Genomic DNA, 12,233 nt, shown 5'->3' with positions numbered 1-12,233 from the left:
CTTCACTTCCTCTCTTACTTGCACTATGTGTTATTTGCTCTTCCTTTGCACTTTACTCTGCCTTGGACACAGCCAGTTCAGTGGGTTTGTGATGTTCAGCACCTAAGATTTAGGCATGACTTTTAAAAGGATGATTGCAAGGATTCCCAGCAGCCCACAGACAGGGCTGACACTTTGCTTCAGAAGGCACCTTTGAATGAAAGCTTGGAATACCTAAGGAGGGCTCAGAAGCTTTGAGGACCTCCCAGAAGAGCTAAAATGCCTGCCAATAGCCCATGCCCTTGAGGTCTGGGGAAGGCAGGGGGTCCCCTAATGCAGAATAGAGGAGTCAGGGTATTGCCATGTGGAATCCACTGCCCAGCCTGCGTTACCATCACAGGGATGCTGAAGTCAGGAATGGATGAAGGAGAAAGCCAATGTTGTAGCTTTGCTTATTTTTTCCCAGAGAAAATTTGTGAATGACGCTGATGTAAAACACCTTCTTTCCTCCTCCTCATTTAAAGCCAATACCTTAAATCAAAGCAACACCCTCCAATGACAAAGAGGTCACGTCCCTGGGGATTCCCCCATGGCCAGACCCTTTTGGGCCAGGAGTCCTAGTTGTTTTTCTTTTGACAGGTGTCAGCTGACGACTTGGATGGAGCGATGAACAACCAGATCACGTATTCAATTGTGGAAGGGAACCCACTGGGACATTTTGCCATTCAGCCCAAAAGTGGGCAGATAAGCATTGCCAAGCATCTGGACAGGGAGGAGGTGAGTTCAAGAAAATGGAAACAGGAAAATTAAAACAGATGTGTCACAGAAGCCCAAGGGAGCACAGTATATTCAGCTGCCTGCTGTTTTCTGAATAATCTATTGGTAATACCATAAGTAGAAGGCAACTCTTTCATTCATTCATTCGTTCATTCATTCATTCATTCATTCATTCATTCTCTAGACCCATAGGTGTAGAAAGGGTGGGCTTTAGAGAAGGCAATACAGACTGCAGTGGTCACAGCTCTGTGCTGTGATCTGCTCTACCAGTGCTTCAAGCTGTCTGGGTGAGAATCAGCCCCAAAACAGAAATCAGCATTGCTGGTTTACACTCCTATTCATCAGGGCATTACAGAAAATAGGTATTGGCAGGGGCTGGGAAGGCCATCTGGACAATCTCTTCCATAAAGCAGTAGCAGCTCAAACCACTGCTGACAGATGTTTGCCCAGCTTGAGTCTCATCCATCTTTGGCAAGTTGTTTCCCTGCTCTGCCGCTACTGTAAGGCTGATTCTCTTCAGCAAGGTGCTAATTTATGGATGGAGACCCCTAGATGAGGGCAAAGCTATTTAACACGCTGTAGCAGAAAAAGATGTATGTGAAAAAGCCACCCCTCTTCCACTTCTCCAAGTGACCCTGTACTATAAATCCTCCAGATCTCCAGCTACTCCCTGACAGTTCGAGCCACAGACAACGGCCACCCTGCTCAGTCCAGCGATGTTGCTGTGCGTGTCCACGTGTCTGACGTCAATGACAACCCTCCTCGGTTCTTCCAGCTCAACTACAGCGTGGTGGTGCAGGTAAGCCGGAGGCCTGTTCCTTATCCAGCAGCCCTAGGAGCAATATGAGTTCCCCTGGGCCTTGTCTTTTTGCTTGTGTTTCTCCACTAGCATCTTCTTATATTTCAGGAGAATGCCCCAGTGGGTACAAGTGTCCTGGAGCTGATCATGAGTGACAGAGACTCCCCAGAAAACGGGCCACCGTATTCATTCCAGATTACACAGGGCAATGACGGGAAGGCGTTTGATGTCACCCAAAATGGTCTGCTGGTAACATCATCCATCCTGAACAGAAGAGTGAAAGAGCAGTACCTTTTACAAGTCCAGGTAAAGCCTGCCTTTCTGTCCTGGTAGCTCGACTCCCAGCCAGGTTTAGGAGCAACACACTGAGATTAGGATGGCACAGCCGGATGGGCAGTTCCCTGGTATTGGAGAAATCCAATCCAGGAAAAAATTCTGCAGCTTGGAGCCAGGTCCAGAGCTCATTGCTCTGCAAAGTCTGCCCACCAGAAGCTGGTAACCAGACTCTGCACTGACAAAATCAGTTAATATGATAATGAGAAATGCTCTGTCAGCAGTGTCCTTAGGCTGATGCTTTTCCCAGTATAATTCTAGCAGTTTCCAGTTTAAAGCAAGACCTGGATCTGGTCCTGCAAATTTTTTCCAGGTATCATAGAAGTGATTTAAGCTCCTCTTTTTGGGGGGGTTCTATTGTGGCAGTGTAAACGAATTAATTTTCAATGTTATCACTGAGGATAGTGTTTTACAAACAATAGGATAATAACATGTAAAGTACATACTTCTTCAGTAATAGCAGTCGTTCTAAAAGCTAGGTACTATTATTATTATAAACCTCAACCACTAACTGGCTAAGATCAGGGAGAGACTTATCCTGTAATCTGATTATTCACATTTTTCTATGCTGAGCTTCCTTGGCTCATGCTAGACAGACATTGTCAGAGGTGGGATAGGGGCTTAAATAGTCCGGAAGGTGAGCAAATGTGTCGACGTGCGTAACTGCTTTTATCTATCTCTGTACACCCGGTTACGTATGGAACACCAGCGATTGGCAGCAGCTCTAAAGATGATTAATCCTCAGGAAATCAGAGCCACTCAGGTGTGCCTCAGCTGCTGATGAGCACACGGAAATGAGCGCGACCCCAGCACTAACAGAAGGACTCAATCAGTCTCCAGGCTGGAAGGCACGCTGCCGCTTCCCTCGGGAAGCCAGCCCCAGGCAGAGGTCCAACGCTGCTGCCAGTTTTTCCTGTGCCTTCTCCATTCCTGCTGCCTGAGAGCTTCCACCCATTGCTGCCTGTGCAAAGGGCACTATCCTTTGGCAAAGACTCAGCCCCTCAGGGGACAGCAAGCAGCACACGGCTGTAACAGGTCCTTCTCTTTTCTTTGTCAGGTCTCTGACAGCGGCATCCCTCCCCTGTCCTCATCGGCATTCATAAACATCCAAGTGACTGAGCAGAGCCAGTACGCCCCCTCTGCCCTTCCCCTGGAGATATTCATCACCACCAACGAGGCAGCCTTCCGAGGCGGCGTGCTGGGCAAGATCCACGCCACGGACCGAGACCCCCACGACACGCTGGTGTACACGTTGGTGGCAGAAGTGCCCCGGGAGGGACGCTTCTCCGTTGGGGCCGCAGACGGAAAGATCATTGCTGGGGACAAGCTTCCCCACGGCCATTACCTCCTGAACGTGACCGTGAGCGATGGCACGTTCACCGCCAGCACCAGCGTCAACGTCCACGTGTGGTGCTTCACGCAGGAGGCGCTGGACAAGGCGGTGGTGCTGCACTTCCGACACCTCTCCCCGGAGGAGTTTGTGGGGGACCACTGGCGCAACTTGCAGAGGTTTCTAGGAAACATCCTTGTCACCCGGCGCCAGAACATCCACATGGCCAGCCTACAGCCCGCGGCTACGTCTGATGGGGTGGACCTGCTCTTGGCCGTCGGAGAGCCGCACGGCTCCCTGTACGAGCCTCGGGTGCTTGCAAACAAGATCACCGTCTCAGCTGGGGAGATGGACCAGCTTGTCGGACTGCGGATGAAGAAGGCAATTCACGTGCCGTGCCATGGGTCAGACTGTGCCCACCGTGTCTGCAAGGAGACCATCCAGCTGGATCCAGGCATGATGTCTACTTACAGCACTGCCCGACTCAGCGTCCTCACCCCGCGGCACAGCCTGGAGCAAATCTGCTCTTGCAACGGTGAGCAATCCTTCTTGGTAGCACGCCACAATATAAACGTCTTAGAGCTTGAATAATTCACTTTTTTTTTGTATCAATCTCCTGCAGCATTTAATTAACCAACAGTAATATTTATCTCATTGGCAAAAGTCACTCAAGTCACTCGTACCTACCAAGTAACAAAGCTCAATGATTAGATTTTCAATCTTTGAGCTCCTGTGTTTATTCTAGGCTCAGAAAAATAGAGACTAACTGATAAATTCCAGGGAAGGCAAGTAGAGCATATTTGTTATGTGTACTCTAGAGTGCTTCAAGTAATGAGACAATAGAGGTTAACACATCACTTGGTCAGGAAAGATAGGGGGATACGGTAGGCTAAGATAAAGGCATATTAAAGGAAGAGGAAATCCAAGGGTGTTGCAGACCATTCTGAGGGCACCCAGAAGCTGCTGCGGGACAGGACTCACAGGGCTGCTATTGTAGGACCGGCTGACAGTTGTGTACCCAAAAGAAATACTGGGAGCACCACATGGGAGCTGTGGGAGCTGCAGTGCAGCTGCACGTGGGTGGCAGTGGGCAGAGGATTGTTGCTGGGCATTTATGGTGTCCAGCTGGGAAAAGAGGCAAGGCTGCATACAGCCTCAAGGTGTGACAAAGACAAGACCTTTCGCTCACTCTGCTTCCAGGAACGGCTGTGAGGTTCGGGGGCCACAGCTACATTTGGTACCAGCACTCTCAGGCGGGGTCCTGGCACATGCACTTCCGTCTGAAGACCCACCAGCTGCACGCCGTTGTGTTCTCCGCCAACGGGACTGACCAGGCCGTGTTGGAGGTACGGATCGCAATATGCAGGGCTTCTTTCCAGTGTAAAAAGCACTTATTGTTTCAGGGAAGGGAACCAGAGAAAGAAGATGCAGTAGTAAATATCTCTAGTAACTGATCTAGAAAAGCAGATGAATAAAGAATAGGGGTTTTGTGTATTCCCCGCCAATTAAAATTGGTCTAACTGGAGACCAAGATCACGGGACGTACTTACCAGCTTACTGAGACTTATCCCCAAGACTAATCACATTGTGATCTACACACTGCAAATCTACCTGCAGGTGTTCATCCTGTCCCTGAGTTCCCTCATCCCTTCTCACGGTTTCGCAATCCCATCTTCCTAGTTTGAAATACTTCTCTTCCCACTGCTACAAAAGACCAACACAGACAGGAAGCTGTGCAGTGGCCAACACCCAGAGACCCACCCAAAGTACGTATTGCTCCTGCTGTCACAGCCCTAGACATTAAGGACAAAAGCAGAGAAACATCATCTGTATGTCCTGTGCCCATCTCCAGCCGTGACTTTAAGCCATGTTGCAAAGGGCTGATGAGAGAAATTTAGCTTCTCAAGAAGGGTCCGTCTCGCCTGAATAACTGAAGGAAGCCCTCAGGATTTTAAGCTTTGTGGACTGCCCTGTTCTAGGTATGAGCCAAAGCTGTGAAATAATTTTAACCAACGGTTTGTAGATTCGGTAAAGAGGACAGCTTCTCCCAGGGGTATGCACGTCATCGCTCTTCCAGTTGCTAAGCTCTACTGATATTCAGAAACAGGACGCAGCGGGAGGATGGCAAGCCAGGCACGCTGGGAAGGACTTGGCAGTCCGTCAGCTCTTGCTCCAGGGAATCGAGTTCTCAGCTGTCTCCCAGCCCCAGAAATCGATAAGCCCAATCTACAGACCCATCTGAAGTGAAATCACCTTCCTCCGGATAAAGCAAAGTGACAAAGCTCTCTGGTGCGCCTGCCAATCGTGCAAAGGGATTTACACACACATTGCCCTGAGGCCCTTCCACAGCGCGTGCCGGCTGCATCCAGTTCTCCCTTCCCTTTGTCATCCCTGGTTCTTTCAGCGGGCGCTCTCTCCTCCTGCTGGGCTTTATTTATACCACAAGCTTCTCTTAGAGTGAACTTAGATGTCCCACTCTGCATTTGGCCCCTCCAGAGTAGTCCGATCATACCAGATGTAGGTTCCTCTGGAGTTTGGTGTAGCCCATAATCACTCCTCTTGCTCTAGCCTCTTCCAAGCATCGCCGCTCCTCGTCTCTAATGTCCCCCAGTGGAGATCTCATCCGCTTGGGATTCCCAACAGCAAGCTGTGCAAGCTTTCCGTGAATGTCTTGTTCTGTCATTTCTCCTTCTCCACGGGCTCTTGGCTTCTATGAAGGAGAGCTTTTATCAACAGAGCACTGGGGAGAAATGGTGAAAAGGGGATTTACCCCTGAATTCACCCCAAAACAACACAGATAAACTTTCCTTCATCTTTCTTCCATGAGTTTTAAAGAGGAATCTTGGGTCACAGACAGGAATTTCTGACGGCCCAGTTCAGTGCAGATGACAGTGGCATGGTTTGCTTTTGGAAGCTCAATAACTTGATTGTCTCCCTCCATTCTGCTGGAGAGCAAGGACTGGATTGCAACCCCCAGTAGCAGCTTTGGCCTGGGTTTCTGGCAGGCTGATGAGGAGCTGGGTACAACAGGAATCCCTTTCTCTGCCTCCTGCCTTCTCCTTGCCTCCCCCAGAGAAAGCTGCCAGGTGCTGCTCCTCGTCGAGGTCCTTTCAGCATCCCTCACCCATGCCAAAGCAGGAACCACTCCAGCACCTCCCCCACCGCTAGCGAGACAGTGAGAAAAGAACAAAGGCCACGTGGCCCAGAACAAGAGTCCATCTGTGCCCGGTGATGGAGTTAGGACAACCTGAATACCAGGGCTCTGATTAGGCTCGGGAAGGGGGGAGAAAGGGTGAGCAGCTGCAGCAGTACTGTCGCATGGCTCTGCACCCTGTTATAGGGAAAGGTGAGCTTCCCTCCCTCACGGTGGTCAGTGGTTGCAGGAAAGGGCCATGGGCGAAGCTGTGCCAGCAAGATGAAGGTGGTTTGCAAAATAAATGAGATTTCAGGGGCTGTATTTGCCTAGCTGGTAATTCTTGGGGCCTAAAAACTGGGATCCATCTTGACTCGCAACGCTCAGGCAGGGAGAGAGGGGAATAAGTAGCAAGAGAAATGCAGAGAGCCCCCACAAACACCACCCACCCATATCACAGCTAACTGGGACCGCTGGGATGTGTTTTGCAGGTGGTGAACGGGGTGCCTCACCTCGGGTACAGCTGCCGGGGCACCTACACCGGGAACCTCTCCTCCTCGCGCCTCGTGAGCGATGGCGAGTGGCACTCGGTCTTCCTGGAGGTGAAGAACACATCTGTCCGCCTGCTCATCGACGGCCTGGGGAACGCCTCTCTCCAGCTGCCGGGGGCCTGTGGCATCTCCCAGGGCAGACGAGACCTGCTTTTTGGGGGCCTCCGGCAACCCTTCCAGTCCCAGAGAGTCACACGGGGGTTCAGAGGCTGCCTGGATGTGCTTGCGATCAACGGCAGGGAAGTGGTCCTCCTGCCCGGGAAAGGGCAATCCAAGGAAGTGGTGGAGGAGGTGGGGATAAAGCAGTGTTGCTCCCCGACCGGTGCCTGCAGCAGCAATCCATGCCTGAACAACGGGATGTGCTCCGAAACCCACGGAGGAGGTACGTGGATATCCTACGCAGAGCAACGGGGGAGCAATGAGGGAAGGGAAAGTCACAACTTCTTCATTTGTCCCTGTGCAAGGGGCTTCTTGAATGAGAGGTCCCCGGTCCCAGGGGAACTCAAGGGATAGCTGGCTCAGTGCAGGAGCAGCCGGGGCCATGAGATCATCCTCCTGGCTCTCAGCAGTGGGCCGTGGCTCAGAGGGCAGGAGCACATTTCTAAGGAACGTGCATGACCTAGGAGAGAGCAACTTTGCCAAAAATTCAGACGCAAATAGAAATTCCACCCTCCCCCCGCTACATCCCCTTTGCTTAAGGAGCTATTAGTGAGGTCGGAATTGGGCGAGATGGGATCGTGCAGTGATGGTATCTGGGCAGAAACAAGCCAAGATCTTCATCTATTCCCACTGCACTCGGTGACTCCCCGGGGCTATGGGAAAGGATATGGGGAAAACAGCAAGCTCACATCCGAGAGCGGCAGGTTAACGCGGGGTGCGGGTGCTCAGCAGAGGTTTGGCACCAGGCTCTGCTCCAGACATGCTCCCCACTGCCCCGTCCTCCCGTCAGAGGGCTTCTCCCACCAGCTGCATCACAAACAGCGCTCGTGTGCGGTGGTCCCAGGGCAAGGACCCCCTCCCAGCTCCCCCCTCGTGCCGCTGCCCTGCACCCACATCCCAGCTGCCAGCACAGTAGCGGAGCTGCACCCCACAGCACCCCATCACCAGAGATGGGCACCCCCGGGGCAAGGGGTGCTTTGCAGGCTGCGGTGTGGGGCAGGAGCTCTGTGCTCCTCGGGCTGGCTGCCAAATCCCAAACCCTGCCCGGCGAGCAAGTGAGGACCAGAGGAGGGAGCAGAGCTCCTCCTGCCCTGCCCGCAGCCACTGGGAACAAGATCCCCAGCCCTGCCGACTCAGCAGCCGCCTGGCTCAGCTGAACTCGTTTGACGCAAGCTGCATCCACGCCGAACAGTTAGCCTGGCTGGCCCTCGTGCCTCAGCCTTACCCCTGCAACCCTCTGCCTGGAAATCCCCTCTGGCTGGGCTGGAAGAGGCTCAAAGCCCTGCAGGTGAAAACTCACTTCTGCTGTGGGTCAAGGCAGCACCTGCAAGCTTTGCAGAGAGGATACAAAGGGAAAAAAAAAAAAAATCCCTCCCTCGTTAATAATCACCCAGCGCCCTTCCCATAGCTTCCTCCCAGTGTGAACAGCCTCCCCTGCAAACGGCCAGCTGCCCAGCAGGGTTCTTGTGGGATGCAGCCCCGGCAGGATCACACAGGGCATTTCTACAAGGCAGGGGCTGCCTGAGGGAGGCGTAGCTGCGAGGTTAGCCGGGGTGTGCGGCTTCCTGCAGCCCCGCGGGCTCACTGCTGGACACCGCGGGCACGCAGCGCGAGTTTGTGCAGAGCTCTGCCCGGGGACCGCAGGCACGGGATTACCCGCGCAGGCTAAGGCACGTCTGGGCAAACGAGCCTGGGTGGGCCACGAGCCATGTGAGAACGCGTCTGTGCCGAAAGGGTCAAAGCCAGACCAGGCACCACATCAACCAGGAGCACAGGGCGAACGCAGGCGAGCCCCGCGCCCAGGAACACGTGTGTTTGCGTGCACGCAGCCCCACGGGCGATGTCCAGCACCTGCCAAGCGAGCACCGGCACGTCCTGGCTGCACAGCCCCTGGCACGCGTGTGGGAACAGGTCTGCCCTTGCTCGCACCGTGCTCTAAAAGGGGGGAAGTTCGGCTTGTGGCTGAGCAGCCAAGACTTGGAGCATGCTGCAGCGTGGCAAGCCTGACCTTCCTGCACAGCACCGCCAGCCGAGGGACTGGCAGGAGCTCAGCAGAGCCAGGGATGTTCCCATTTTTAGGGCTACGCGAAGCGGCAGCCCAAAACCCAGGCGGCAGCAGCCCCTCCACATCCCCAGGTGTGCCGGGTTCCTCGGGCCGCGACCAGTCACCTCCTGCAGGCAGGAGAAGCCAGGCATGCCGAGACAGGCGCCCCGCACCGCAAGGACTCGCAGGACTGAGGCTGCGGAGAACAATAGGTTGCACGGGATCGCATTTAGCAGGGCCAGAAATGCTGATGCAGCCCACCAGGCTCCCCTTCCTTTAACCTGAGTTTGTCCCCCAGTTTCTCCGTGCAGTAAAGCCGTGTGCTGGCAGGAGAGGGGCTGTGTCAGGAGAGGGCAGGCTTCACTTCTCTAAACAGCTCTGCAGTGCCCAAAGCCTCCAGCAACTACTCCAGGTCCTGTAACGTAGGCGCCAGCCCTCCAAGGATGCTTTGGGTGCCCCACAAACATCCAGCAGCACCAAGTGCCTGTGCTCAGGCAGCTGCATTAGGCCCTCCGTTTGTGCCATCAGCGCCGGGCACTGCTCCACGCTGCTCTCACCAGTCCCTCCATGCGGATGCGGTCTCCTTACGGCACCCTCTCACCCCTCCAGGTTACACCTGCATCTGCTCCGGGCTGTTTTCTGGTGAGCGCTGTGAGCTAGGGGACAGCCCCTGCGACTCCAAGCCCTGCTTGCACGGGGGCACCTGCATCCTCTCCGCCACCGGCTACTCCTGCCACTGCCCCGACTGGTCCCTGGGCGAAAGGTAAGGTCTGGCAAGGCCAGGAGGGCTCCCATGGTGGGCTGGGAACATGACGTCCTACTGGCGCCTGTTATCACCGGGCATCACAGTGTTTGGCTGAACCCTATGGTTAATACCACTTTGGAGTTCTCACCAGCAATGTTACAGCACGGATATGCTTCCCCTACACTAAATGTCAGCGAGTGCTTGCCAGATATCTGCAGCTGGAGAAGTAACCGGGCCCAGAGGCTGCTCTGCTGCTTGGTGTCACCCGCCGCAGCCACGCGCCCTCCCTAAGCACCCTGCCCTGCCTCCAGCCCAGCACCACCAGAGGTGCCCCGCGTGGGCTCAGACAGCACCGTGCCCAGCTCCTCCTCCTGCCCGAGTCACTTAGCTGGGGGTGTGACCAGTGCTCTGAACAAATATGAAGGCAGAAATCATTACTGCAACTCCTGGATAAAGGAATGTATCCGGGCATTAGGTGGCAGTGTGATACCTGCAATGGCACGCACGCTGGCTCACACATCGCAACACAATGGCTAAGAAATAAGAGAAGTGAAAACTTCATTGTGTCTCTGCAGTAAGAGTAATAGGGAAAAAAAAAAAAAAGGAAGGAAAATCAACCAGTGCATATTCCGCCTAGCATGGGGAGATAATTACTGCTGGAAGGCAAAGTCCCTGTCCTGCAGAGGAGTGAGAAAGGGGAACGTTTAGGTTCTACGGTGTAAAGCAGGACAGAAAATTCAGTCTCAGCTCTGCATATGCTCCATAAAATGCCAAAAAACGACCAACCTGCAAAACTTTCAGCCTCCTTCTGAAAACTGTAAATGCAAGGATCCCCGTCCTCTGCCAGGAGAGGCAGGTAGCACAGAGGCTGGCAAGGGAGGCAGAGGCCCAGAGGGAGCACCCCAGGTGGTGTAAGCCAGAGCTCTGAACAGGACGGTGCAGCTTCAGCCGCTTCCCCAGGCTGATGTTGTCCCCATCCCTTCCCAGGTGCGAGAAGCTGGCCGAGGAGTGCCAAGACAACCCGTGCCGCAACGCGGGGCGCTGCGTGAGCGCCCAGGGCTCCATCCACTGCATCTGCCCCTCGGATTACCAGGGGGACTACTGCACGCAGCCCATCATCACCCCCGCCATCGTGCCCACGCAGTGGGCGGTGGGCCCGGAGGAGATCGCCGAGATCGTGGCCGGCGTGCTGGGGGTGGCCATCCTGGCCGTGGCCTTCGTGCTCATCCGCAAGCGCTACCGCCACCGCGCCAAGGCACACAAGCCGGTGGCCCGGGAGGACCCCGACCTGCTCTCCAAGAGCGAGTTCTCCAAGAGCGTGGGCGTGGGCACCCAAGCCGTGCCGCCCATCGAGCTCAACATCCTCAGCGACACGGCGCACAACAACCTGGACCGGGCCACTCCGGAGCAGCGCAAAGCCAGCGGCACCCCCGAGTTCGTCACCTTCAACTCGGCCAACGCCCCCAAGCACCGGGGCACCATCGTGTGCAGCGTGGCGCCCAACCTGCCCCCCGCCGCGCCCCCCTCCAACTCCGACAACGAGTCCTTCGTCAAGTGCACCTGGGCCAGGGAGGAGATGGGTCAGTAGCCGCAGCTTTGGCTTGCTCTCGCAAGGCCCCTTTACCCCTGTGAAATGCATCACAGGTTTGCAAACACGGGAGAGCAACGGTGTCGGGCAGAGCAAAGTAAAATGTGGGTGAATGCTGCCCAAGCCCCTTCACTGGCTCTTCTCTTCCCCAGATGTCACCTCTACACCCCAGTTTTCAGCTTTAATTTGCTCAGTACCCTACGCAAGCGGCAGGGAATCCATTAATGCATGCCCTGGATTCCTACATGCCCAGGGTCAGAAGTCTCTATAAAAGGGGATAATGAAGCCAGTGGGGAAGAGTTAAGATCCTAAAAGTCAGCGTGAGTTTTAGTGGAGCCATTCGCACCAATGCCCACAGCCAGAGGGATTACGACCAGAGGGAAACGCGGCTCCAAGCAGCCGGGTCCCTGCTCTGTCCCTGCCCAGGAGCTCAGCAGCCAGGACAGCTGCCAGAAGAGAGCTCAAAAGAGCGAAGTACAGGGAATGAGAGATCCAGTGGATCACTTGCTCTGCACCATCCCTTCGTTGTGCAGGCTTCTTGCATCCGTGTGGCATGCTGAAGTGTGTCACTTGGGTGCTAGAGCGGGGGGTGGCAGAAGCCTGGTGGGAGCACTGCCCCAGCACAGGTAAGGGTGCCCTGAAATCCCGTCTTCTCCCGAGGCAGACACTGCAGCTCCCCAGTCCCCACGGCTCCTCTCTCCCCCTGCCACATCTCCTGCAGGCTCAGGCTCACGCAGCGGGAGGGCAGGAGAGGGAAAAACCCCAACCCGGGGCACGCACCGCAGCTAACACAGC

The 12,233-nt window shown here is 54.8% G+C and overlaps 1 protein-coding gene across 1 annotated transcript in view; it reads left to right on the top strand.

Moving 5' to 3' along the window:
- The window catches only part of FAT2 (FAT atypical cadherin 2), a 57,685-nt gene that overhangs the window by 42,878 nt on the left and 2,574 nt on the right, over window positions 1–12,233 (top strand). The window contains exons 16-23 of the mRNA XM_083798876.1: window positions 619–756; window positions 1,412–1,555; window positions 1,664–1,861; window positions 2,946–3,753; window positions 4,419–4,564; window positions 6,843–7,284; window positions 9,715–9,868; window positions 10,838–11,430. Coding sequence (XP_083655002.1) covers window positions 619–756; window positions 1,412–1,555; window positions 1,664–1,861; window positions 2,946–3,753; window positions 4,419–4,564; window positions 6,843–7,284; window positions 9,715–9,868; window positions 10,838–11,430 — 2,623 coding nt within the window. The remainder of the gene's footprint in view (window positions 1–618; window positions 757–1,411; window positions 1,556–1,663; window positions 1,862–2,945; window positions 3,754–4,418; window positions 4,565–6,842; window positions 7,285–9,714; window positions 9,869–10,837; window positions 11,431–12,233) is intronic.

The sequence above is a fragment of the Anser anser genome (genome assembly GCF_964211835.1).
Source record: "Anser anser genome assembly, chromosome: 14".
NCBI lineage: Eukaryota > Metazoa > Chordata > Aves > Anseriformes > Anatidae > Anser > Anser anser.
This window is presented reverse-complemented; position numbering and strand designations above follow the sequence as displayed.